The 27,475-nt window shown below is 47.6% G+C and overlaps 5 protein-coding genes across 5 annotated transcripts; all 5 read right to left on the reverse strand.

Moving 5' to 3' along the window:
- Positions 1-160: 160 nt before the first annotated feature.
- LOC125552957 (cell number regulator 10) lies at positions 161-992 on the reverse strand. The gene has a single exon (XM_048716680.2). It carries the CDS (start codon positions 911-913, stop codon positions 446-448), a length of 468 nt encoding a protein of 155 aa, XP_048572637.1. The 5' UTR covers positions 914-992; the 3' UTR covers positions 161-445.
- Positions 993-1,643: 651 nt separating this feature from the next.
- Positions 1,644-3,575, reverse strand: LOC147976816 (auxin response factor 17-like). The gene is made up of 3 exons (XM_087519858.1): positions 3,416-3,575; positions 3,101-3,248; positions 1,644-2,994 (listed from the first exon to the last, which is right to left on the reverse strand). Exons 1-3 carry the CDS (start codon positions 3,485-3,487, stop codon positions 2,498-2,500), a joined length of 717 nt encoding a protein of 238 aa, XP_087375984.1. The 5' UTR covers positions 3,488-3,575; the 3' UTR covers positions 1,644-2,497.
- A 1,667-nt stretch (positions 3,576-5,242) lies between these two features.
- On the reverse strand, positions 5,243-6,220 carry LOC125552955 (cell number regulator 10). The gene is made up of 2 exons (XM_048716678.2): positions 6,028-6,220; positions 5,243-5,930 (listed from the first exon to the last, which is right to left on the reverse strand). Exons 1-2 carry the CDS (start codon positions 6,131-6,133, stop codon positions 5,560-5,562), a joined length of 477 nt encoding a protein of 158 aa, XP_048572635.1. The 5' UTR covers positions 6,134-6,220; the 3' UTR covers positions 5,243-5,559.
- Positions 6,221-21,120: 14,900 nt separating this feature from the next.
- Positions 21,121-22,031, reverse strand: LOC125554318 (uncharacterized). Its single transcript, XM_048717897.2, has one exon. The coding sequence runs from the start codon at positions 22,029-22,031 to the stop codon at positions 21,423-21,425; it is 609 nt and encodes a 202-aa protein (XP_048573854.2). The 3' UTR covers positions 21,121-21,422.
- A 2,240-nt stretch (positions 22,032-24,271) lies between these two features.
- LOC125554317 (pectinesterase 1-like) lies at positions 24,272-25,133 on the reverse strand. The gene has a single exon (XM_048717896.2). It carries the CDS (start codon positions 25,058-25,060, stop codon positions 24,452-24,454), a length of 609 nt encoding a protein of 202 aa, XP_048573853.2. The 5' UTR covers positions 25,061-25,133; the 3' UTR covers positions 24,272-24,451.
- Positions 25,134-27,475: the final 2,342 nt, after the last annotated feature.

The following is a 27,475-nucleotide window of genomic DNA, read 5'->3' on the forward strand; positions in this document are numbered from 1 at the left end:
CAAGAGCAAAATATCAAGTCGTCATATCACCATACAACATATTCCCTCCGGTCGTTTTTACTTTGCATATTATGTTTGTCCGAAGTCAATCTCATCCAACTTTGATCAAGTTTATATAAAAAATTATAGACATTCACATAACAACACCAATATCATTAGATTCATCTTGGAATATATTTTCATACTATATTTATTAGATATTATAGATGCTAATAATTTTCAATATAAATTTGGTCAAACTTAGCAAAGTTTGACTTTCGGCAAATCTAATGTGCGGAGTAAAAAGCACCGGAGGGAGTACTCACACAAGTTACCACGGATACTTTTTTTGACAAGTTACTACGGACACTAGTACCATATATGCAATAGTAATTTATGAAACATAAACGACGCATGACACAAACGGCAATAGTAAAGCAGCAGCTGAGTTCGACCAGCTAGCCAGCTAGCGGCCCATCCCCTGAACGCCGGGCGGGTTGACGGCGCCGGCGCCGGCGCGGCGCTCCATGTTGAGGTGCCAGCCGATCTCGGGGTCGTAGCCGCGGGCCTTGAGCTCCTTGTACTGCTGGACGAGCGCGCACGGCTCGCAGCAGAAGTGGACGCAGCAGTCGCAGCAGGGCCCGTCCGGGAGCGCGTACTGGGCGCGCATCTTGGAGCGGTAGGTGCAGGAATAGATCCACTGGCATCCCGTGAGCGAGCACAGGAGCGCGTAGAGCGCGCCGCTCGTCCCGCACGACGTCGACCCCCTGTCCACGATCTCCGCCACCTTGCCGAACGTGATGCACGGGCACCAGTAGGTCACGCAGCAGAGGCCGCAGTCGTCGAAGCAGTCGAAGAGGCCGGAGGACCAGGCGGCGGGCGCCGCGCCGACGGGGACGCCGGTGACCGGCTGCGCGGCGGGCTTCATCTCCATGACGGCCGGTGAACTGGAAAGATGTGATGAGGTCTTTGTGTGTTGATGATGTCGCTCGCTAGCTGTGGTGCCGGGAATGGGCTGGCTTGGAGTGCTTATATATAGGTGGTGATCAGGCGGGGGGTGGTCGGGGTGGGTATGAATGTTTGCACTATTCAAAACAGTTCAGTACGTTAATTAAATCCATCCGCGTTTGCTTGGTGATAAGCACCAGGAAAATTAGCTGCACGTCAAAGTGGCGTTCCCTTAGACCTGAATTAGCCGTCTACGTCGTTGAATGTGACAGCCAAGCTGCCGCGAAGCTCACACCGTAGACTTGTAGTGTATATATTTTGCGAGATCATTTCGTCCGCGTGTGGTACTATATACTATAGGTTCTAAAAAAAAGCTATATACTATACTCCACTAATAACGCGGCTAATTGACTTTTTTCAACTGAAAAAAAATTCTTCGCTGTCTACATATTTGTGTAATTTTGTTTGTTTATTTTTTCTTATTGCTCCAGAGGGAAATAACACGCGTAATAATTACCAAACTACGGCAGGTGCAATTGTTTTGCCTAGTTTCAACTACTTGCGTGCTTGTTTTCTTCCCCCGTTCATGTGGCTTGACTTGTTGATTAAGTACCAACTCCGTATATAATTGTGCTTTAAGCCAGCCTCTCACTCTCACGTACGTCTCAGCTAACCCCAAATCTAATTGTTTGTTGTGCAAACTTTCAAGTCCGACGTAGGAGTACGCACGCACGCACAGAGTATTGTTTCCTGGCAGATCAATCATTGAATCTTTCTCGCAAAAAATAAATATCATTGAATCTGTTTCTAAATTATGGCATCTACATCTTGCAGTTGGCCAGTTGCACAAATTAATATTGCTAAGCTCGACGAGAGTTTATTCAACGTAACCATCCTGACAGAAGGCTCTTGGCCGGCCTGAAGTGGAAGATTGACGGTGATTATCACAGTGACAATGAAAAATTATCGCAGAAAAAACCTTCGATAAATATGATGAAGGGTTTTTAATCAATATAAAGCCAGGACATCTGGAGGCGGCAAGATGACTAGGGTTACAGCCAAACCGGTAATGGAAGGGACCCCTTATAAATGGGAGAGATGAAGGTGAAGGGGCATGAGTGTAAGCCGAGTGCTTTCTTTTGGGCACTCGGCTTACATTTTTGCCTTTAAAACAAATAAAGGAATGGATGTAGGCGAATTATACCGTAAAACATCACTCATCTTATAGCGCTCGCCGTCACAGAGCCGTCAAGGGCGGCGAGGATGGCCCCATGGTAGGTGCTTTGCCAAGCCTCGTGTATAAGCTAAAGTTTTTTTGCAGAGTATGTTGAGTTCTCTCTATAAACCTAGGTATTTTTTTTTTGAGGTAATAGCGCTGTAGGTCCCTGAACTTGTCATGGAGGTGATGATTTGGTCCTCAAACTTGAAAAAGTGGATTATTTCGTCTTTGAACTTGTCATGGAGGTGCAAGTTTGGTCCTGGGCCAATCACAACTCGCTAAGTGGAGCCAGCTCGACTGGGCCAGTCAGCGTCGTGCATTTTGCAAATTGCCCCCTGTCTTTAGCTCTTATCAATGGGGCCACGATCCAGGGCCAGGATCAGTTTGAGTTCCTTCTATGCGATTGCTGCTGATTTGATTCTTGCTGTTGGAGAAGCTGTGGCTTTTTCTCATTGAAGGACTGGCACCGTTGGAGCTTCTGTTGAAGGAACTCGGACTGAGCTGGCCCTGGATCGTGGCCCCATTGATGTTTTGAAGGTATGACTGCTGCCGAAACTGAGGTTGCATTTGCTGCAAAATCCGACTTTGTAGAAGTGGCGTAGCTCTAACAACCATGTTTTGTGGCTGCTGGAACTGCAACATAGTAGGTGACATCTTTGTTGGGTCCTGAAACCCAGCCGCAGCCATCGTTTGGTAAATGTCAGGCTGTAAACCAAATAACGACGCATCCAGCCTTGGCTGCATCCAGGGATTCATACCAGCATCTCTGAAATTCAGCGACTGGAAACCAGGGTTTGCGCTATCTCGAAGCCACATGAGCGAGGAAGTCAAGTCATCATCCTTACCACCTACAGAAAGAGATAGATAATTTATAACACTCCATATTGAAAGCATACTACACAATTATTCAAGCACAACTATTTATGAATGCTAGAGACCAGCTGTCCATCATACCATGCAGAGAAGGCAAGCCTGTTGGCCGCGGTCGCTTCAGTCTGAGTGGAAAAGGAGTAGGGTACATCGGGAAAGTTGTCAGGGGTTCAATCTCCCAAAGTGACACCCTTGGCTGCCTCTCTCCAGCAGTTGATTCATCCCAGCCAACCTGCATTTTTCATAGACAAAGTTTTCTGTCATGCTAAATTGTGAAGTTATACCAAGCAATCTCAATAGGAATTTGCGTCTCATCTAACAATACATGGGTAAGCAACAGGCAATGTTCATGTACAGACTTGACTGGATACAATAATAAGTGTTAGCCAGTAAATATACCTTCACAGACCGCCAATGTGAGTTTGGCCAACGGACAGCATCAAGATCACTAATTCCTGTAATTGCCCCCATGTATCTGAACAATAAGAATTGGTCTGGTTAAACAATTAAATATTTTTAGATAAGTCTGCTAATAGTTAATACAATAGATGTTTTTAGATAAGATTGCTAATAGTGAGTGCGGGTTGATAAGGGCTAAAGAAAGGGGGCAATTCACAAAATGCGCGACGCTGACCGGCCCAGCCAAGCTGGCTCCAGTTGGCAAGCTGTGATTGGCCTAGGACCAAACTTGCACCTCCATGACAAGTTGAAGGACGAAATAATCCATTTTTTCATGTTTGAGAACCAAACCATATCACCTCCATGACAAGTTCAGGAACCTGTAGTGCTATTACCTCTTTTTTTTTGGAGTTGTACTCTGTTTACTCTTGTCTATCAGAGGGCCCTGCAATTGTCATGTTTTTTTGACAAGTACTTCTTTTATACTGGGCTAAGCTGAGTACCCAAGAAATAGCATTTGGCTTATGCCCAAACACTAGGCAACACGCGTTTCCGCGTAGTGTGACAACCATGTGATGTTATTTTCAGTGTGAACTTAGAGCACTTACAGCCGCATATAGTTAATGTCCGCAGACAATAACAGGTCACACCTCAAATTCTTTCTTCCACAACCGGATACCACAATTATGAATCCTCAAATCTATACAATTACATACAACAAAAAACGTAAACTAAATATTCGCCAACGCTCATTCAGTTCCACATTTGTGCCCATGTTCGACGGCCGACTGAGCCCCTACGAGTGAAGGTGCGGTATATGACGAGTTAGAGTAGGACATGGGACACAGACCGGCTCATGGGATTCGAGGCGCCACTGCCTCCCATGCCCTACTCTTCCTTGTCAGAGCCCATGGGTGGCGCCTCCCATGCCCTACTCTTCCTTGTCAGAGCCCATGGACTGGATGTCGCCGGCCGATGTGAGGTCCATGATACACCTGTCGTGGTCGGAGCCCGATAGGTCCACCGCGAGGGTTGCCGGTCACCCACAGAGGCTCTGCCGTCATGGCGTGCGACTTCTCCTCCCCGACATTTGCCGCAAGGGTGATGTGGCCTCCCATGCCCTCTGCCTCGCATGGCGAGCACATCGCGCCATATTAGCCTCCGACGTGGACGAGCCATAAGTGTCGACGCTTACCTCCGACTCGGAACCCGGCGTGATGGCGAAGACGTGCCAACGAAGGGGTCGTGTTGCCGCCATGGCTTTGGGCGCCAGACGGACCACACCCCATCCAGGGAGGCAGCGGCGACGTGCCTCGCACCAGATCCAAGTGATATTAGGGCAGACGAAATGGATTCCCGCCGGTTGAGTCCAACCGCTGTGGGTGGACTCCTCTCGGGAGGGTCAGAGCACAATGCGGGCGACCACCACCTCCTCGGGCACGCTTGGGGCGTGGTCTTAGTTGAGAGACCAAGGAGTTAGATCCGATGCCCGTCATGTCAGAGAAGGCCGCAGGTCGCCCGGAAGGGAGCTTGGGGACGGAGTGGAGTGGCTAGCGTTTGGTTCAGGATGCGGATGACGACAAATTTATGGACGCTTTGGGTGTGCCAACTTGGCCCGGATCAAACGTGACGGACACGCGTGGATCCGCTTGCACCTCCCATGTCCGCCTCGGATCTGGGCTGAATACGAGGAGGTGCTGGTTAGCTCGGATCTATAAGGCCGGTATGAGCTTGTCTGGGTCGGGACTTTGTGATCAGTCATTAATCGGGCCACCTGCATGGGCGTATAGAAAGGGTTTGAGTAGACCAGTTATAGATGCTCTGGCCTAGTAAAAGTACGGTGATCCCGTCGTTTGCTCGATTTTATTTGTACAAATATACAATACGATGAATAAATACAAATATACAGTACATTGAACAAAATGCATCGTGGCATTACTCCTGTCCGCTTGCTCCTCCTCCCACTCCTGACGGCAACTTATCACATCACCATGTACTCCAATACAACATACTCCTCCACCGCACCACATGCATTCGGAACTTAACAAAGCTACAAGTACGTACTACTATGCAATAACTTACCAAGCACCTGGAACACTTGCTCGAGCGATCCTCCACCCACACGTACGGCAGAGTTTGACGATCTAGCGGCCCATCTCCTGCATGCCGGGCGGGTTGACGCCGCCAGCACCGGCGCCGCCGTTGCCGCGCTCGACGTTGAGGTGCCAGCCAATGTCGGGGTCGTAGCCACGGGCCTTGAGCTCCTTGTACTGCTGGATGAGGCCGCAGGTCTCGCAGCAGAAGTGGACGCAGCAGTCGCAGCAGGGCTCGTCCGGGAGCGCGTACTGGGCGCGCATCTTGGACCTGTACGTGCAGGAGTAGATCCAGTGGCACCCCGTGAGCGACCCCAGCAGCGCGTAGAGCGCCCCGCTGGTGCCGCACGACGTCGAGCCCCTGTCCACGATCTCCGCCACCTTGCCAAACGTGATGCAAGGGCACCAGCACGTCAGGCAACCTGCATGGATCATAGGTCACATGTGTTAGACACGCATGTGAGACATGGAGACGAGTTGGAGGAAGATTGGCACGAGAGGTAGGGTATATGCGCGTACAGAGGCCGCAGTCGTCGAAGCAGTCGAAGAGGCCGGAGGACCAGGCGGCTGGGGCGGGGGCGCCGCCGACGGGGACGCCGGTGACCGGCTGCGCGGCGGGCTTCATCTCGACAACGGCCGGTGAACTAGAAAGATGTGATGAGCTCTTTGTGTTCGATCGATGTCGCCGGGTAGTTGTTGTTCTGTGCCGGGAATGGGATGCTTATATATAGCTCGTGTCTACTGGTTTCGGATCGAGGCGGCGGGTTTAAATTTTTGCACTGTACCGAATTGTTCAGCATGTTAATTAATCCATCCGTGTTTGATTGGTGATAAGCACAAGGAAAATTAGCCTCAAGTCAAACCGGCGTTCCCTTGACCCGAATGAGCCGTACGTCTATACTCTATACAGGAGGGTACGTCGTTGAAGGCGACAGCCAGCTGCCGCGAAGCTCACACCGTAGACTTGTAATCTGTCTGATCTGATCTGATCATTTCTTCAGCGTGTGGTAACAGGTACTATATACTCCACTAATAACACTGTCAATTGACCTTTTTTCAGCCGAACAATACTTCGCCGTGTACGTGTTTGTGTAATTTTGTTCTTTCTTTTTCCTATCTGCTCGAGAGAGAAATAATTGCGTAATTACCGAACTACGGCGGATGTAATCGTTTTCTTTACATATAAAGTTTGGCGGAGATGAGGTGGAGTAATAAGAACATCTAAAGCCGGACCTCTTAAACCCGCTTCATACGCTCGGGCGGGCTGCTCGGTCACTGACCGGTCACGTTTTTTCGACTCAGACGGACGTCTCAAACGGGTCTCAAACGCCCGGACTGACCGGCACCTCCATATCCAGCCCAAATATGGGATTGGTATAGGGGCGCCCGGGCACGCTCGCCACGTCAGACCTGACCCATGCTGGCCACGCGACCCCACTTATTTTCGTCCCCATCCTCTCGTTGGAGCAAACCCTAACCGCTTCACTCCACTCCCTCCCTCCCCTCCGCCACCCAAACTCGCCTCCGGCGCCGTCTCCGGCATGGCGGGCAGTGAATTGGACTCCGGCCAGTCTGGATCCGTCGACTGGGGATGTCATCCCGTGTGGGTTGGAGGAGGCAATGACAGTCCGCGTTGCACTTCGCTGCTCCCGTGAGGACAGCGCCTGGCCAACGGACGGATCCGTCCGCCGCGACGCCAAAGCGTAGGCTCGCCTGGCGCTCGAGTCCTCTAGTGCTGGATCCTAGCGGTCTCGGTCTGAACACCTCTCCTTCCCTATCACCGAGCGGGCAGACTATGAGTCCCACCGGGAATGGGCGGCCCGCCGTGGGAAGGAGAAGATAAGGGCCGCCGAGGCTCGTATCGCGACAGAAATGACGGCGGCGGAGGCGGCTGATGTGGCAGCGCGGGCGGCCGGAGAGGAGGAAGCCATCCGCCCCGCATTGTGAAGAAACGGCGGCAGAGGAACACACTCGCCCTCGCCCGATAGCAGAATCGAGCGGTCCATGCCATGGCCGGACTACCACCGAAGGAGGACAACTCCAGCGACGAGCAGATCCGCCTCGGTCCGTACTGCATCTTAGACTGGTACTTCCGCGAGAAGGACGACAAGGGCGCCGGGAAAGGAAAAGGGTAGCCGTGGATGAACTCCATCATAACCAAACATGCCAAATTTTTGTAGTCCGATGGAATGTTTAGTGTAGTGTGATGGAGTTGCCGGATGACGCATGTGCATCGACATAGTTGCATGAGTTTGTATGAATTTAAGATATGATGATTTAGGTGTCCGGATGTGGATTACATTTTTTGAGAAGCGCCCGGTCAGTGCCCGCGGACGCGTCCGGGCGCGTCCGCGGGCGTTTGAGGGGCCAAATTTACCAAGTCCGGTTGTATGCTATAAGCCTGAGCTAAGGTATGTCAAACTAAATGTGGATGCAGCATCCTTTGTTGATAATGATATGGGTGCTACTGCAGCTATTATAGGGGATGAAAAAGATAATTTCCTTGCCGCCCAATGAAAAGTTATACAATATGCAGCTGATGTGATCACAACCGAAGCACTAGCAATGAGAGATGCATGGATTGAAGTTTGCAAATTCCCTTGGTTTTAATCGCCTTGAGGCAGAATCAGATTCTTCACGATTAATTTACTTTTGCACCGGGCAAACACAATGATGGGATGAAGCTTAGCAGTATTTACAGTGTGTGGATTTAGTGTCGACGATTGGAAAGATCATGTTTAAACATTGTTCTAGAGCTGCTAATGAAGCGACTCATGTGCTAGCAAATCATAGTTATTATAATAATAACTCTTTTACTTGGCTAGACGAGCTGCCTGATTTTATTATCAACGTACTCTTGAGCGATGTAACCTTATTTGAGACGGAATAAATCTAGCCATGATTGCCTTCGTAAAAAAAATGTTTGGCCAAGGTGCATGCTTGTTTTCTTCCTCGATTAATAGATTGTTTTAACTCCTTTTATTTTAAAGAAAACTATCAATCTATTCTTCAAACATTATGAAAGTACAAAGAGCATGAGAAGTATCAAAAATTAAATTCATATTCATAGATCACCTAATGACGACTACACACAGATGAGATAGCTGAAGGCACGCCCCCGTCATCTTCCCTTTCTCATAGGAGCCGCGCAAACCTTGTTGTTATGGATAGTCAAAAAGTCGTCGTGCTAAGACTCCTAAGAACCAGCACACCAGAACAGTAATCATCGCCTACGAAGAGAAACATAGATAGGAAATATCCAATACATAGACACAAGAACACAGACGAACAAAAACTGGTCCATGTGGATCCACCGAAGACAAAGACCGACATAAACCTGCAAAATTTGTCGAAGACACACCTCCACACATCTTTCAATGACGCGAGAGGCACCGTCATGCTAGGGGCATGGCAGGGTGGAACTTATTTCATCAAGATGTCACCGCCCCCTCACCTTCCCGAAGGACACAAAATCCTAAACAGATTTTAAAAACCGAAGTTGGAGCCTTTTCATTGACAAGGCCCGGGATTCATCATGCCTTCATGGCCCTGAAAGCAGTAGCGGAGCTACAGATGGAAAGTTGGGCGGGCCGGCCTATAGGAAACCTAAATTATTTTTTTCATATGGCTCAATTTACTCTAACACCTCACTGATTTCAGACTGGACAGAGCGGGCCATGGCACAGTTTTACTTGCACATAGCTCTGCCCCTGCCTGAAAGCACAGGAGACGAGGCAGATCAATGACGGCACGCATCGGAGATGAGAAAACCCAAGATGCGTAGGACTCTCTTGTGGGGAGGAGAAAACCTTTTAGAGGTACTAACTCCGTATATGACTGTACTTTAAGCCGGCCTCTCACTGTCGCATACGTCTCAGCTATCCTCTAATATAATTGTCTGTTGTGTAAACTTTCAAGCCCGATGTACGTACCTACGCACAATATATTGTTTCCTGGCAGATCAATCATTGAATTTGTCCCTAAACTTTGGCATCTACATCTTGTAGTTGGCCAGTTGCACAATAAATATTGGTACTAATCTTGACGAGAGTTTAATCAGCACACGTATTGTGAGGCTGGTCACAATAAGATTATCATACATGTTTTTTTGAGGAAAAAGATTATCATACATGTTAATTAACTAGACATTTTTTGTTAAGGTGTCACATAATTAAATAAGGTGAGAGAGGATTGAGTATCGTGATGTAATACCGTACCAATATTACATGATGTACTAGTACATGTCATGCATGACAATAAATGATGTCAATATGAAACCAAAGTATGATACTATATATTGTGGAGGTAGTATTATACACTAGTATATACTTCTCATTGTGACCAACCTAATACAAGATCACTCCCAATGCTTTTATCATATCATAGTTTCATAGGTAATAATCTAATTTAGAATCTATTTAATAATGAAAGTGAGAGCAACCATATATCAATCTATATACAAGATACAAATCATAGTGCCGAAACCAAGATATCTCATAGCTAGGGCTGGAAAAAAGCTCGAAGCTCGTGAGCTAAACGAGTAGCTCGTGACTCAGCTCGAATCGATTCGAACTTGAAGAATAACGAGTCGAGCCGACCTTTAGTTTAAGATCGTTAATAGACCAAGTTAAATGAGCCAATCTCACGAGTACTCGTGTAACTCGTTAGGCTCGGTACAAAAGATCAGCCACTCCCAATACAAAAAAAGATCAGCCACTCAGCACCCTATGTCCCATGCGCACAACACAAGGGTTGGCCGTTGAAGGCCCAGCCACCTAGGAGACTCATGTGTTACAAGGAATTTGATATTGTTTAGTGATATATATGTTTAATATATACATAATCAGTTTCATAATATTTGATGATTTTATGTTCATATTTTTAACGAGCTTAACAAGCTAAACGAGTCAGCTCGCAAGTTAAACGAGTCGAGCCAATCTTGGATTTGAGCTCGTTATAATAACGAGTCGAGTCGAGCTAGCTCGTTAGCGACACGAGCTCTAGCGAGTCGAGCCGAGCTGGCTTGACTCGGCTCGAATTCCAGCCCTACTCATAGCTTTTCTCTCAAAAAAGACATTAAATAAAGGTTCTTTTAGATATACACAAATATATACTGCACCGATGCTATATCTAAACATCTGTTCATGGGAGTGCACTTAATACTTTTTAGTACCTTCTATGTCAGCCCACCATATATTTTCGACCAGCAGATTAGAGTACCTTGATTTCGGACGAGGATTAGAGTACCTTTTAGTTGTGTAAATGCCAATCTAGGTTAATCAAGTCGTTATGTAGGTTTGTTTGAGAACATTTACGCTTAATGTGGCAATCTTATGTATAACTATCAACTAAGTTATGTTAACTGTGTTTCAAATAGTGTTTGACAAGACTAGTTTGTGCAAATTTGTGTCTGGGAGTTCAATTTTGGACGAGGACAAATTTGGGTGCTAAAAAGGTGAACTTACCAAAATTTGAAGAGGAGGTGCTAAATTGTTTGAACTTCTTAAAATTACTACCTCCGTCACGGTTTAGAAGACACCGTTAAATTTGCGTGCGTTTTCATAATAGACAAGATTTAAGACGTATTGCATTTATTTCTAGTAGCTAATTAGTACTCCAATATACTATTTCTATATGCATGCGTAGTGTGAATACTATTTTTTAGCCCATCCCACAATCAATAGATAACCACCTAGGTCCTAGAGAATTTCCAAGCACGCCTTCTAAACCGTGACGGAGGGACTAGTGTAGTTGAATGTGAGGAGGTGTTTCTGAGATTGAGGAGTTAAGATTGAGAGAAAAACGCTCTTAATTTATTTTTTTAATGTAAAAAAATGCTCTTAATTAGATGGAGAGACGACGTACTCACCTAAAAAACGTGGAGAATACATGGCGTCATCGATTGCGTAGTTTCATTGCTCGTACACACTGTACACATGCCGGTCAACTTGGAGAGAGATGCAGTTTCTGTGCTATTTCCCCTGCGTCAGGTCAGTGCCGTGTCAGCTGGCCGTACCCACCGATGTCGTCTCAAACTGTAGTACTGGTCAAAATACCACTGGCGCAAGAAAGGGAACGGCGACAAGTTTTGTTCGGAACATGTCCATGGCGACGAGGCAAGAGCTAGCAAGCAAGGGGGAGGACTGAGGAGCATCATATATATAAAGCCCGTCCGATTTGACTAATGCGCTTTGAAGCGGAGCTCCACAGAGACTGAATTTTTTTTAAAAATCCAAACTTTCAGTTTCATAAAATTCCACTAAAAATCAGCGCTATAGCGTTTTAAGAATTGCCTCACTAAATATATCAATGTGCAACGTCTCGTTAATAGCATGCTATAGCGTGATATGGCACGCTAATAGCATATTTTGAGGTTGGCGCTATTTTTGTTGTAGCACGCTATTATTTTCCAAATTTCAGAAAAAACATATAGAGGCATACAAAGGATGTAATGCATATGGATGTAAAATTTCACGAAGAAATACCTTGAATTGCGAGCTGTATAAAAAAATTGTCGTGAACTTTGAGAATGAACAGTGTGTGTGCGCGCACGCTGAAAAGCCACATATTTGTTTCTAATTCTCCAACTGTCATTTTAATCTATTTTCATGATAAGAATTTCCAAAATGTACATTATGTCTTTTGGTGTACCTATATTTTTTCCTAAAATAAAATAAAATGTGAAAGTATGAATTTCAAAATTTTCAAATTCGACCTCCATGGAGCACAACCTCCGTTCAACATTTTCATTTAATTTGTCCCTTCTTTGGAAAATTCATAGTTTCTTGGGAGTGATGGCAGTTCCATGCGGAGAGTGCCTTGATTGTTTTAGCAAGCGCCTTCTCTTTGCTCTTCTACATGCAATAATATATAAAAGAATTGTTTTTAGGGGAGACAATTTCTTTTCGGCCAGTCTTTTTTTTATTGGAGGGAACTATTTCCAGGGACTCGCTATGTGTGGCTCGCTGTGGAATGTTGCGGAATGCGGAGCAAACTTACATAGGTGATTGCCTCTACTCCGCTCGAGTTTAGACTGTAGCAACCCTAGCGACCTTTGTTTTTTGGAAAATGCGATACTTTTTAAAATTTGTGAATCATTTTTGAAACGGGAAATATCTTTAAAAAACCGTGACTATTTTTTAAAATTCTCAAACAATTTTTGAAAACAAGATCATTTGTTGAATTTTGTGACCAATTTTTTTAAAAAGAACACTGTTTTATATTCTGAACAGTTACAGAAAATATTCCAGAACATATTTTTAAAACATGACCATTTTGAACTTGTGCAAAGAAATTGAAAACGGGAACATTTCTCAAAAATTTGAACAATTTTTAATAAAATAAAAATACTTTGAGGACTGTGAATATTATTTAAATTGTAAAACATTTTTAAAAAGGAAATTCATTGAATTTTTAACAAAACTTATACACGAATATTTAAGAAAATTATGAGAAACTATTGTAAAATACGATTTTTTAAAATTCTTGGACATTTTGATAAAATGTGATCAGTTTTTTAAAATTGGTGAGATTTTTTTAATACGGCAACATTAAAAAAATGTGAACTAGTTTTGTTTAAAGAAACATCTTCTGAAATTCCTGAACTTTTAAAATTCAGGGACATATTCTGAAAACAGGAACATTTTATGAAATTTTGAACAACTTTAAAAAACTACAAGTGTTTTTTGAATTTCCAAAGAAGTAAATAAACATAAATTTGAAAATAAAAAAAGTAAGAGGGAAGAAAAAACGGAAACAGGAAAAAAACCAAAAAAGAGAAAAGAAAGAGTAAAAACTGAAAGAAAATCAGGAAACCCAAGAAACCAGTTCAGAACCTTGTAGAAGGTTTCCAAAACCGGTTGGCTCGGAAGTAGGTTACACACGCGGGGTCTCAGACAAAGGTGCAGCGTGCCCCTACGCCTTCCGCCTGCTATTTCCCCTAAATTAAAGTATGTAAATGTAAATACTCATGTCAAGTTGTCAACCAATTAAAAAATTCATTTTGAGAATTGGCTTGTAGACGACTGGTGTGTCCTTGCCGAAAATTCTATAAGTTCGGTATGTAATATTCGCTTCTACATCAATTAAAATTTTATGGGGCTCCTTCCTATTAGAAAAGTTTATGAACTGCGGCTATTTTTTTTCGAAAAGCATTCAAATCTATTATAAATGTTCATCAGAATAACAAAGGACCCCAACCATAATAGTATCAATCGAGATCTCTGGATGATCGAACAACCACTACCACTGTCAAAATAAGCAGTCGACACACCACTGTCCTTGCTCCTATATCCAAGCCGACCTGACCTTGTCGATGATAACCGAAAGTCCTCATGGACATGCTCCAAAGACTAGCGCCCCGGAGCCACAGTCGTCTTCATTGAACCCTTGAATGGATCTGAATAACCTGACACCTGTTCTCACCATCACGTACACACGATTTGAAATTCTAACCTCGCTGCACCAAGTAGCCGACATGAATCAACAATAGAGCTTCATCGATTCCGTCCCGACTCAAAAAAGGAGCGGCATCATCCAACCGAATGTTACCCTTACGAGGACAAAACTTCTAATCTGTCTATTAGTTGAAGCCAAGGCACCAGGACTCCCATCCCCACCATCAGCCATCAGAGTGGCAGGCAGAGTGGAAACGAATCCACGGCCTCGCCGGCGGAGATCATGGGAAGGAAGTACTTTGTCTTGGCCGCAGAGCGGGAAAGAAAGTCACATGTGAAATTTGAGGTAATTTGGATGTTAAGGACATGTCATCTTAGCCACCGGAGTCTGAGCCCCTGATTTCATCATTTCTGATGACAAACAATTTTAAGTGAAAAGCCAACGGTTATATTTTTTGTCTATTTTTCTCTCACACAACTCTCACACCATCCCTATCGCATGATTGATGACACAAATGTCATCTTATTTAGAGCGTGAACTCATCTTTTTTTTGAGAAATCTTGCCACTTTATTGGATAGTAATGTTCATAGGTACACGGTCTGGGTCATGAGGAACCGAGATTATGAGCCTCAAAATTATGACTCCTATGCTCATGAACAAAATTACAGAAATTGAAGCTAGTCCTACGACCTACTATTTCATGAACAATTGCCGAATGTGGTCCTCCCGTGCCCTGATTTATGTCCTTGACTACATTCTGGCAATCTGATGCTATCAGTAGTTGCTGAATATCCAGGTCCTCTGCAAGTGCAAGCCCCTCCCTACATGCATAAGATTCCAGGATCACCGCATCATTTACTCCTCGAAACACCACCGCCGACGACCCCAAGTAAGCTCCAGAGTGTGTAAAACAAGAGATTTGGGAAACTGCCCGACACCCTAAACGGGGTGTGGCTTTCTCATTATATAAAGGTACCAAGGGGTATAATACAATGTTACAATGTTTATACAGAGGCTACGTATATACACAGTCTAACACCCTCCCTCAATCTTAACTATGGCCTGAAGTACAAAGCAAGTTAAGATTGCGCCTACAACCTACAAACTGTGGTTGTGGAAGAGGCTTTGTGAAGATGTCAGCAAGTTGATCCTTTGACGAGATGAACTTGATACAAAGTAGCTTCTGTGCAACACGTTCTCGAACAAAATGATAGTCAACCTCAATGTGCTTCGTCCAAGCATGAAACAGCGGATTAGATGAAAGATATGTAGCACCGATGTTGTCACACCACAGAACTGGAGGATGAGCTGGAGAGACTCTCAACTCTCTCAATAGAGACTGTACCCATATGATCTCAGCAGTCGCATCAGCAACTGTTTTGTACTCAACTTCAGTACTACTACGAGACATTGTTGCTTGCTTGCGAGCATTCCAGGCGATCAAGTTAGAACCCAGGAATACCGCATAACCCCCTGTGGATCGCCTGTCATCAGGACTACCAGCCCAATCTGCATCTGAAAAAGCCGAGAGCTCACAAGACGGTGCAGGCTGAAGAAACCATAGGAGGCAGTAAGACAGATATAACGCAAAATACGCTTCACAACTGACCAATGGGAGTCCTGGGTGCATGAAGAAACTGACACACACGGTTGACTGCATAAGAGATATCAGGCCTAGTAATAGTAAGGTATTGCGGGCCACCAACGAGACTGCGATACTCAGTAGCATCATCAGGTGAGAGAGAATCTCCATCAAGAGCAGACAACCGATCAGTAGCAGACATCGGAATGATAGCATGTTTGCATTTCAGCATCCCAGCATGACGCAACAAGTCCAATGAGTACTTCTTCTGTGTAAGAGTCAACCCAACAGAAGAACGTGACACCTCTAAGCCAAGGAAAAAATGCAAAGCACCTAGATCCATAACAACAAAGTCACCACTGAGTGCAGTCACAAGACGATCAGCAGCAGCATCGGAGGAACTGATGAGAATGATATCACCAACATAAACCAGGAGATACATCGTAACCTCAGGACGCTGAAGAAGGAACAACGACGTGTCTGCAGTGGTGGGAGTAAACCCAAGAGCCCGAAGAACAGAGCCAAGGCGAGCATGCCATGCACGAGGAGCCTGTTTGATTCCATACAGTGCCTTAACCAGACGATGGAGATGATGAGGACGTGCAGGATCAACAAAACCAAGGGGCTGACGCATATAAACCTCCTCCTCCAGAATTCCATGTAGGAAAGCGTTCTGCACATCAAGCTGACGAAGAAACCATCCTCGAGTAATAGCAAGAGACAACAGCAAGCGAATGGTAGTAGGCTTGATGAATGGACTGAACGTGTCTTCATAATCAAGACCATACCTCTGTTTGAAGTCCTTGTCAGCGAGCCGTGCCTTGTAGCATTCTATAGAACCATCAGCATGTCTCTTGACTTTAAAAACCCACTTGGAATCAATGACGTTGACGCCAGACACTGGAGGAACAAGTTGCCAAGTGTCATTTTTTTGTAGAGCCTAAAACTCCTGTTCCATGGCGGCACGCCAGTGAGGAATACTCAGCACAGCCTAGAAGTGACGAGGTTCTGCAGTGGGATCAACAACAATATGAGCCATGCACGCAGCGAGCCATGCCATAGTCCCATCCGTGCGTTCCTTCGGACGAAAGATGCCGGATTGACTCCGTGTGCGAGGACGAAGGGGGACAGCAGGTTGTGCTGGCGATACCGATGCAATAGGTGACAGCGGCGAGGCCGCTGCATCTGACGAGCTCGCACCAGAGCTCCCTGGTGACGGCGAGCCGGGGGAAGCCAGCCCACTGGAGGCTGAGGCGGGGCTGACTGGATCTAGCTCAAGGCCGGTCGAAGCAACAGCCGGCCCGAGCGAAGAAACCGCCAGGTCGGGCGAGGCCGACACCGGGCCAGGCGAGGCAGCAGCCCTGGGCGAGACGGCAGCCGTTAGGCCGGGCGAGGCCAGCGTCGGGCCGGACAAAACCGGCGCCCGCGTGGCAGCCTCCACAGGCAGTGCAGAGGCGGGTTGGCGGGTGCCACCCGACATGCATGTCGCATGCACGTCCCGATCGTGAGCCGTATCCGTTGCCTGTTCATCAAGAAGCTCAAGGCGAGCGCCGCGTCCAATACCTGCAGTATGATTAGGAAGCAACGTAGGGGCATATGCAACATCCACAAATTGATCAGGCAAAGGTATTGACGATGCACCGGTGGCGGGGGAGTGGTAGAGTTTGGCTGAAGTGCACGAAAGAGGGACACGTTTTCATGGAACACAACGTCACGAGAGATGTAGACGCGATTTGTAGGAACATGAAGGCACTTGTACCCTTTGTGAAGGGAACTATACCCAAGAAAAACACACTTCTTAGACAGGAACTCTAGCTTACGCTTGTTGTATGGATGTAGGTGAGGCCAACACCCACACCCGAACACTTTGAGGAAAGTGTAGTCTGGAATTTCTTTGAGCAAGAGTTCAAGCGGGGTTTGTATTTTCAGAAGTCGTGAGGGAAGCCTATTTATGAGAAAACAGACTGTGGAGAAAGCATCACTCCAAAACCGAAACGGAACGGATGCATGAGCTAGCAAGGTTAGGCCAGTTTCAACAAGATGATGATGCTTACGTTCGGCAGTTTCATTCTGCTGATGTGTATGAGGACAAGACACACGATGCGAAATCCCAAGTTTGTTAAAAAAAAGAGTTGAGATTGCAGTATTCACCCCCCAGTCAGATTGAACATGGATGATTTTCTTCTTAAGGAGACACTCAACATGTGCTTGAAACTGGATGAAAACATTGAACACATCAGACTTGCGCTTAATAAGATACAACCAAGTAAACCGACTATAAGCATCAATAAAACTGACATAATAATTATGACCACTAACAGACGTTTGGGCATGACCCCATACATCAGAAAACACAAGCTCAAGAGGATGTTTCACAACACGACTAGACTCTGAAAACGGAAGTTGATGACTCTTGCCCTGCTGACATGCATCACAAATAGTTTCACCAGTTTTATTGGACACAACTGGTAGTTCATGACGATGCCACACATGATGAACTATACGAGCCGCATGATGACCAAGGCGTGCATGCCAGTGCGTAGGCGACACACGAACGCCACTGAACGCCTGCGGAGAAAACTGCATGGGAGGTGTGCACGGTGCGTCAAGTGCATACAGGCCATGGCGAAGATGACCGCTAAGCAGAACGGCCCTCGTGTCCTGATCCTTGATAAAGAAACGAAAAGGATGAAACTCAGCAAGGACATTATTATCACGAGTAACGCGTAGCAGAGGGAACTCGAAGGACATTGGAAAGATGCAATTTACAAAAACTGTGTGTGAGAAGAGAAGCCTGACCAACATGGGAGATGCGCATACCTGCTCCACTGGCGGTGTGCACCTAATCATGACCACGATACGGCTCCTGATTAGACAGCTTGCCCATCTCGCCGGTGAGGTGGTTGGTAGCTCCGGTGTCCATGTACCACGTGGGATCAATGGAATAGGATGGAGTGCGACCGTGCTCATGACTCGTCACCGCGACTGCGGCCTGCTTATCATTCCCTTTGCCATTATTGCCCAGGCCCAGGAAGTCTTGCTTGTAGCGACGATGACAACGGGAGGCAATGTGGCGCTCAATGCCACATAGCTGACAGGCCTGCTGAGCACCACAGCAGGGACAACAAGCAACCGGCCGGCTACCGCCAGTGATGGTCGGCGTGTTGCCCCGCGTGGCCTGCTGTTATGAGGGCGCCGTTTTGCCACCGGATGGTGACGACTTTGGAGGTTTACCGCGAGTCGCGACGTGGGCGGAGATGAAGCCGGGGGAGACACGATGCGCCTTGATGCGCTGCTCATGGCCGAGGAGTCGTGCATAAAGCTCACGAGGTGGGAGTGGATCATCCCGGCCATGAACGTTCTCAATGAGATTGTCATAATCATCATCGAGCCCGTTAAGCACGTAGGTGGCGAAATCCTCATCCTGCAGTGGCTGGCCAACGGAGGCCAACGTGTCGGCGAGACCAGTCATCTTGTTGAAGTAGTCCGTGATGCTGAGGTCACCAAGCTTGGTCTCACCCAGCTCGGTGCGTATAGAATGAGCACGCCCCTGAGACTGAGAAGCGAAGCTAGTGTGAAGCGCCGCCCATGCCTCTCGGGACGTAGCGGCAAAGATGACCAGCGATGAAACGCTCGGAGTGAGCGAAGACTGGATGGCGGAGAGGATGGCCTGAGCCTGGGCCACCCATGTGTGGTACGCCGGATGATGAGGGGGCGGACACGGGATGGATCCGTCAACATAGCCCTCCAAGTAGCGGCTCCGTAGAAGAGGCAACACCTAAGCACGCCAGGACAAGTAGTTATCCGGCGCAAGCTTCACCGGCAGCAGGTGCTAGAAGTAGAACGACGACGACACCGCGGCCTGGTCAGCATGAGCATGTGTCGGTGGTGCATAAAGACCCATCAACAGAGCCATCTCGGCATGAGCAGCAGGCGCCGAGTACGATGCTTAGAACCCGGGAGGACCAGCGGCGAGGGCGCCATAGTTCGGCGCAACATGAGCCCCATAGTTCGGCGCAACATGAGCCCCATAGCGCGAGGCGGCCGCGGCCACGTGAGGCTGCAGTTGTGGAGTCGCCGCGGCCCCGTAGGACTGCTGCAGCGGAGCGACCGCGGACCCGGAAGGCGGCTGCGGCGAAGGGGCCGCGCCCCCCATGTTGTGCTGGATAGGGTTGAGGTGGCGGCGCGGAGTAGGACGGATGTGGTGGCGGCGGCCCGCAAGGATGCCGCGGGGGCGCCGCGTAGAGTTGGTGAAGCGGCGGCGCACCATACGACGCCACCTGCCATGAAGACGACGGCGGCGGCGGTGCACCATGGGCCACCGAGAAGGCGTCGTACGAGTTAGAAGTGACGCCGTAGGGCGACGGCGGGGCGACGCCGTAGGGCATTGGTGCGGCGACACTGTAGGGCGGTAGCGCAGTGATCTCGGTCGAGGCAGGGTCCCCCGAGGCGCCAGATCCGATCGGAGAACCTGGCGGCGACAGGGCTCCATAGGCCGTCGCGAGAGGCCGAGAGGCGAGGAACGGCGATGTAGGGGCGAGGACCGGCGGCCGCGGCGGGAGCAGCGGAAGACATCGTAACCTACTCTGATACCATGTAAAACAAGAGATTTGGGAAACTGCCCTACACTCTAAACAGGTGTGGCTATCTCATTATATAAAGATATCAAGAGGTACAATACAATGTTATAATGTTTATACAGATGCTACGTATATACACAGTCTAACAGAGTGGTCTCGACAAATCGCAGCTACTGCTCCTCCATGTCGATGGCGGGCCACAGCACCATCTAAATTGATTTTCTGGGTGTGAATCGGTGGAGGTATCCAACGTTGCTGCACATTACTGGAAGGTACACTCGCTGGTTTAATAGCCCCAGCTTTCGGAAGTTGATCTAGCTCATTTATGTAGGAGTTGACAAAAGAGAAAACCTGATAATGGACTTTGAAAGATTGCTTCATGTATTGCCTTTCGTCTCGCATATCATATAGACCATAATGTGATAACCATCCGTGCAAACTCCTTCTGGTCCAACACATCATTCATTTCAAAAAGCCAACTCTTAGCACTGGATTCAGTGTTCACTGTCATTTTAGATACTAGATTGTCATCAGTGAGTGCCCAAGTGCATCTGGCGTTTGTACAGGATATTAATGCATGGCGCCATGAATCTACACACTCGCAGAGTGGGCATGCATCCTGCTCAGCCATGTTGCGATGCTTCAGCACATCCGTCGTTGGCAAGGAGTGTCGAGCTAATCTCCAGACAAAGACCTTCGAAGGAACTACGATGCTCCAAAGCGAAGACCACGAATTCGCTTCCCTCTCCGTGTCCGACTGACCCGCTCTTCCTTCCAACCAATTCTCTCGTTGAATTTTTGTAGTGACCATGAACTTATATGCTGAACTGACCGTAAACAGTCCCCTACCATCAGGGTGCCACGCCCAGAAATCAGAAATGTTCCTAAAGCGTGAACTCATCTGCTACCAACATTACGTACACTACAAGTTTTGACTTTGGAAGGTAAATGGATGAAAATAGTTGTACATATTATGTGGTAAGCAATCTCAAAACAAATAATGTAAAAAAAACAAGGTTTCATGTGTTCTTTGATATTTTCGGCAGGTTTTATTTTCTGCTCAATTCTTTTTCTATCTAATAAAAAATAGAGATCCCACGGAAAATAAAATTTACGCATTAATAAAATGTCCCAAATTGGCAAGCACCAAACAATGTCTCAATAATGACAAAAAGAGATCACAAAGCTAATAAATGATGTAAACTAAAAGAAGCACTATGAACATATAGCTAGCATAGAAAACCTGGTCGATCAGAAAAAAAGAACATCAAGAAGTACGTTACTCTGTGTCGACAACAAAGTATGTTACCGCAACACGTGCGAGTGGGGATTAGTATTATTTCTCGCGGCGAGTTCAGGACGGGCCGGGCGCTGGCGCCGGCGCGGCGCTCCCACCGGCCCGCTTGATGAGGGCAGTGACGGCCCCCATGACCTTCTCGAACTCGTTGCCTTTGGGTAGCCGCCCGGTCTTGACGGGCGCCGTGAGGCCATCCCGGCACTGGTCGCAGTTCCACGTCAGCCCGTCCTTCTCGGCGCTCTCCACGTAGTCGCGCGCGTCGTTGAACTTGGCGTCGTCCATGGCGGTGATGCCGCCCTTGCCCCTGTCGACGTCGAGGTGGGAGACGGCCTCCTCCAGGTCGGCGACGCACGAGTCCATGCACTGCCACTGCGGGCCCTTGATCGTGACCAGGTTCAGCTGGGTGCGCGCGGCCGTGCCCTCCGCGGCGCCGATCTTGGCCGCGGCACGGATGCCCAGCTCCGCCAGCCCGCGCGCGTCCACCGTCATGCTCTCCGGGATGCCTGCCAGGAAGGCCACACAGAACTGCTGGTCTGGCGCCTTGGAGCAGGCGTCCTTGGTGGAGTTGCCGGCGGCGGTGACGAGGAGTGCGCTGGAGAGGAGGAGGAGGAGGAGGAGGGATAGGAGGTTGACACTAGGAGTGTTGCAACGCGCCGCCACGGCCATGGTCGATCGATGAACTCGCTCCGGCCTGAGGATCGATTTGTCTTGGGAGTGGTGACGAGAGCTGCATGTACGTACGTATGTGCATGTGCCCGCTCGGTGCGCGTGGTCAGGAGTGTTTTGTGAGCGAGCGGTGGCTGAGTTTTAAGGAGAGCAACGCGCGGACTATGGATTACCAGCACTCCTAATATTAGTAAAAAAAAGAGAGTATATACTAGTATTTTGCAAACGAATGCAATCATATTATTTCATCATGTTCAATACATGCATAGTGTAATTTTACACATATTAAAGGGCATATCTTTGTCTATGTGGATTAAGGTCATGAATCTCATTTGCTTTAGAAAACCATAGGTTCAGTTTAGTGAAGATTGCAACTTGCGCCTGCTCTAGTCTCTCTTTTTCTAAGAAAAAGTGCACTTTTCCAAATTTGAATGAAACTTGAGAAAATTATACTCAGATGGTTAGGTTACTTCGATGGAACCAACCCACACGGTTCAAGTCATAGATTTGGCATTGGTGGTCGCATTTTTTTGTATATATTTCAGGCCTTCCGGTGATGTGCGTTCAGTGGGGGGAGACGTTCCCATTAACTAAGAAGGTGTCTGTGGCGAGTTCGTCAATTTCAAGATGATGTGTCGGCTCAATCTCTCGGAGGTGCTCATAGGGTAGGGTGTGTGTGTGCGTGCGTTTATAAGGATGAGTGTATGCATGTATGTATGAGCATCTGCGTCTGTACTATGTTGAAAAAAACGTAGTTAAGAGCGCCAAGTACATAGCAATGATATAGTAACGACATGCAAGTTATATCACACCAGATTGAAAACCATTTGATTATTGTTCAAAAGTACTCCTCTGATAAGAAATATATGCTGTTTTTGGATATAATGGGCGAAGTTTTATGTTTTTTTTGGGAAACTTAAGAATAGCGAGCAAATACTAAAACAACCTACGAAAGCGAGTTTTTTTTACAACCATATTTTTCTAGCTGCACCTAGCAAATCAAAAAAATTATGGTCTAATCTTGAAATTGATTTACGAAATTAACTAAAATGACAAGATTTCTAAGCATAAGGAGTAATGATAATGCTGACGGCTGAAATTTAAATTTTTACAATGGTATCTAAGTTTATTTTCTATGATATAAACTCTCTGTAAAGAAATATTGGTAGTGATCTAAATGCTTTTATATTTTTTTACGGAGGGAGTGGCAAACAATCTTATTTTTGTTCCAATTTCACTTATAAACTGGATCGTTCTCTTTTCAAAATGAGTCACACTCAAGTATTCATGTGAGGAGCCCCCCCCCCCCCCCCCCCTCTTCCCCAGTGGTTGTTTCAAAATAAAGAAAGAAAACAAGTTTGTAGACTTATGCAAATTCAAGGATCCATGTTATGTGAAAAATAATCACTTCCGCTTGACTCCAATAAATTCAGTAACTTTGATATTTTTTCACAAGTCATATATTAACAAGCAAACTGATTCACAAAAATGATTAACAAGCAAACTTTTGTGCAAATTCAATCCTTTAGGATTCCGGTGAGCACAACATTGTTATCTTATTGTTTTTTCCTATTTTAGAGTATTTGTTGTCGCGCAAATAAAATGAGCCATTAGAATTCTCATGGGTTTTCTATATGTATTAGTTGTTTAGCTTTCTTACTAATTTTTGGTTGTCTCTCCCCACGTAAAGATTGTTTAACTTGCAGGATTATCTTCCTTCAACTTGTTCCCCCAAGAATTCCTTTCCACCAAGAAAAAATTTTGATTCAGTCAAACAAATGTTTTTTTGTTTTTCCTTTCCTACAATCAAACAAGCATTGGTGCAAATTTATTCTTGTTGAATTTAGTGGTGGTCATGTCCTTCTGCGGAAATATTAAATGTGGACGATGTTGGCCTAGTAAGTGAATTATTTTGTAACAATATTATGTACTCTCTCCTTCCTTCAAAGAGTGTACTTTCAACTTTGTTGGAAGGTCAAATTATTTTAAAGTTTGACCAAGTTTGTGTAAAAATATATCAACGTTTGTGAAGCCAAATTGGAGTACGATGAAAATATATTTTATCATGAATCTAATGCTATTAATTTAATGGCATAAATGTTGCTATACTCTTGTATAAATACAGTCAAATATAAAAAAGTTTGACTTTTTAGCAAAGTTAAAAATACATTTTTTTAAGGACGGAGGGAATACACAAAAGCTTTGTTATTCGAAACACGTCAAGAAAGACAGAGATAAGCTATTCGCCAACCAGTTTAATTTATTGATAAGAGACATTTTTGCAGAATAAAACAAGTACTACGTACAATTATGACAACCTATATATAGCTAAGACGGAGTAGTATGTAACACTTGTGGGTGCGTACATATAATATAAAAGCACATCAGGAATGGTATATCGCTAGTGCGAATTATGCATCTCATGGCAGAATAGCGGGTTTCGGCGGCACCGGCGAGGCGCCCCCGTCGGCGAGCTTGATGAGCTGGCGGGTAACGTTCATCATCCTCTCGAAGTCGAGGTTCTTGCGGAGCAGCTCGGTCTTGACCGGGCTGGGCGGCGTGTCCCGGCAGGTCTCGTCGCAGGACCAGGTGTCCTGCTCGGAGAGGTCGATGTACTGGCGGACCTGGTCGAACTGGGCGTCGTTGACGCCGCCCAGGGCGTCGTCCAGGTGCGACAGCGCGTCCTCGATGTCCTCGGCGCACTCGTCCAGGCACTGCCACGTCGGGTTGTCCTTGACCAGATCCAGCTCGCGGCGCGCGTAGGCCCCCACCAAGCCGCCGAGCTTGGCGGTGACCTTCATGGCGATCTCCGCCAGCCCACGCGCGTCCGCCGTCTTGGTGTCCGGCTCGGGCCCGAGGAAGGAGTTGCAGGTGATCGGAACGTCCGTCTTGGCGCAGGACGCCTTGACGTCCACGACGGGGCCTTTGGCGCGGGCGCCGAGGAGGGACGCCGAGGCGGAGGCGAGGAAGAGGAGGACGAGGAGGGAGGAGACGTGGCAGCCGCCCGTGCTGCTGCGGCGCGTGGCCATGGTCGACGTATGAGCACGATCCACTCCGGCCGGCCGGGAGGCGGTCTCTGATCGATCGATCGATCACGAGAATGCGAGTGGGACGTGGGTGAGTATATATACGCGCGCGCGCGAGCGACCAGAGGCTGGCTGGCTGCACGCATGCATGCATGGATGCGCGCGGCCGTTCAGCGAGTGTGGTCGGGAGTGTGTCGTGGGTCACTGCTCTATGCATGCCGCTCGTTTGAAAGCGGCTATTTCTGGCGTGCACCCGAACACCATCATGTTTGCACACCACCCAAGATGCCGCATGCACTATGTTCCATGCCTAATTTGATCGTGACATCGAGGGCTAGGTGTGTATGCGATTTCAAGAGTTTTGTTTTTCTTTGTCTATTTAAAAGAAAAAAAGTCCATTTTACTACGCTGAATAAAGTGAGTGGTTCACTTTACTCCCTGGTTTATTTTTCAGTTCTTATACCTCCCTAAACAATCTCATACCGGACAAAAAAGCACCCTAGGTGGTTTACCCAGACCAGATGATGACGTGGACACAGTCAAAGGTGGTATTTGACCTGCTGGTGGGTCTCACTCATCAGTTTTTTTAAAAAAACAAAGAAATAGAAAAAAGAAAAAAAAAGGGGTGGCCCCCTACTGCAGTAGCAGCCAGCCATAGCGGCGGTAGCCGGTGCGCGCGGAGCCGGCAGGCGGCCGTGGCGGGCGGAGTCGGCGCGCGCCGAGCGCGACCAGGCGCAGCGACGGGTTCGCGCGCACGAGGGCAGAGCGGCACGGACCGGCTTGGGTGCGGACTGGGCTGCGCGCGCGAGGGCAGAGCATGCGTGGTCGGAGCCGGCGAGCGGAGCCGGTGTGTGTCGAGCGGGGGAGGATGGGCGCGGCCAGGCTCAGCGTTGGGTTCACGCGCGCGAGGGCAGAGCGGGGGCGGTCGGAGCCGGCGGGCGGCTGGGGACGACGACGCGAGCAGCGCGCGAGGGCGGCTGGGGTCCAGAACGCAAGCTCGGGGAGGAGGCGGGGTGGCGCAGTCGTGCGGCCAGAGCGGTGACGGGGCGGACGGCGCCGGAGCCAATGCGGCGGAGGAGGGAGGCGAGGCCGAGCGGGGTGCTCACCGAGAGCGCCATGGCGAACGGCGGGGCGGCGTAGCCACGGGAGGAGGTGGGCCAGCGCGGGGTGGAGCAGGTGGCGACGCGGCTCGTCGGCGGGGTCGCGCTGGAGCCGGAACGAAGCGCAAGGGAGCGACGGGGATGCCCATGCCCGACCTAACAAGGGGGGCCCACCGAGGTCAAAACCACCGTTGACTAATGCCACATCAGCAGCGAGTGGAGACAAACCAGTTAGGGAGGTGTTTTGTCCAATTTTAATTTGTTTGGGATAGAAAGAGCCAAAAAATAGATCGGGGGTAAAGTGAACCACCCACTTTATTCAGGGTAGTAAAATGAACTTTTTTCTTTTAAAATGATGGTTGTTTTCACCGGCAGTACAAACGAAGGTTTATTTACACTTAACAACAGTGGACAAAGCCGCCACAAAAGCAGGAAACGGAAAGGAGGAGGAAACGAGCTCATCACTACGTGCACTTCTTGTCCAAGGTCGCAAGTGCTATTTAGTACCCAAAAAGGTTTTTACCTTGCTTTATATTTTTTTAAGGGAAAACCAAATTTATTCAGCAAAATCCACATGGAATGGGATACAACTTTGGTCATGGGGTGCGCCCAACCAAACCTGGCGACCCGGACCTCTAGATAGTGCAAGCTTAGCTAAACTATGTGCCTCATAATTAACGGCACGAGACTCAAAAGGAAAAATACAATGAAAAGTGACAGCTCTAAGGTTTATTTCAGTAACAATTGCACCATATGCACCCCGTGCACCTACGTTGATGCCAGAGACAACTTTCTGGCAATATGAGGTCACAACAAATTGCTGGATGCCCAGGTCTTCTGCAAGGGGGAGAGCTTCTCGGCAAGCTATTGCTTTTAGAGTGGCTGGGTCATGAACTCCTTCAATTACAAGTGCTGCGCTCCCCATGTAATTTCCTCCATCGTCTCTCCATACAGCAACTGCAGTTCCTCGCTGTCCTGCTACAACATCCGCATCAACGTGAATCTTATAGAAACCCAAGGGCGGCTTCTTTGGCTTTTGAGTGACTTGTGGGGCAGCTCTTGCATGCGTGTGCACCTGCCTATTCCTGATGATGCCGAGCTCCTCAATAAATCTGGCAATGAAGCTATGAGTAGCCTGAGGGCTCTGGAAAATTGACTCGTGGATAGCCTTACGTCTCGCATGCCATATTGACCACAAAGTCACCGTCATGAGAACGAACTGATCATGAGGTAAGGCCTGCAATAATTGTAAACAGCCACTGTTTTGCGTTGGGCTCCATATTCGCTATGATTTTATGTGTAAACTCATCGTCCGCCA

This window comes from Triticum urartu, chromosome 4A (genome assembly GCF_056163025.1).
Source record: "Triticum urartu cultivar PI428250 chromosome 4A, HENAU_Tu73, whole genome shotgun sequence".
NCBI classification, from domain to species: domain Eukaryota; kingdom Viridiplantae; phylum Streptophyta; class Magnoliopsida; order Poales; family Poaceae; genus Triticum; species Triticum urartu.

What these genes read in the sequence shown, in the direction of transcription:
- LOC125552957 (XM_048716680.2), bottom strand. Translation starts at nt 913, where the DNA reads ATGGAGATGAAGCCCGCCGCGCAGCCGGTCACCGGCGTCCCCGTCGGC.
- LOC147976816 (XM_087519858.1), bottom strand. Translation starts at nt 3,487, where the DNA reads ATGGGGGCAATTACAGGAATTAGTGATCTTGATGCTGTCCGTTGGCCA. An exon ending in CACATTGGCGGTCTGTGAAG is followed by an intron (nt 3,249 to 3,415) that starts GTATATTTACTG and finishes TGAAAAATGCAG; the next exon opens with GTTGGCTGGGATGAATCAAC. An exon ending in AGGCTTGCCTTCTCTGCATG is followed by an intron (nt 2,995 to 3,100) that starts GTATGATGGACA and finishes CTCTTTCTGTAG; the next exon opens with GTGGTAAGGATGATGACTTG.
- LOC125552955 (XM_048716678.2), bottom strand. Translation starts at nt 6,133, where the DNA reads ATGAAGCCCGCCGCGCAGCCGGTCACCGGCGTCCCCGTCGGCGGCGCC. An exon ending in CTTCGACGACTGCGGCCTCT is followed by an intron (nt 5,931 to 6,027) that starts GTACGCGCATAT and finishes TGATCCATGCAG; the next exon opens with GTTGCCTGACGTGCTGGTGC.
- LOC125554318 (XM_048717897.2), bottom strand. Translation starts at nt 22,031, where the DNA reads ATGGCCGTGGCGGCGCGTTGCAACACTCCTAGTGTCAACCTCCTATCC.
- LOC125554317 (XM_048717896.2), bottom strand. Translation starts at nt 25,060, where the DNA reads ATGGCCACGCGCCGCAGCAGCACGGGCGGCTGCCACGTCTCCTCCCTC.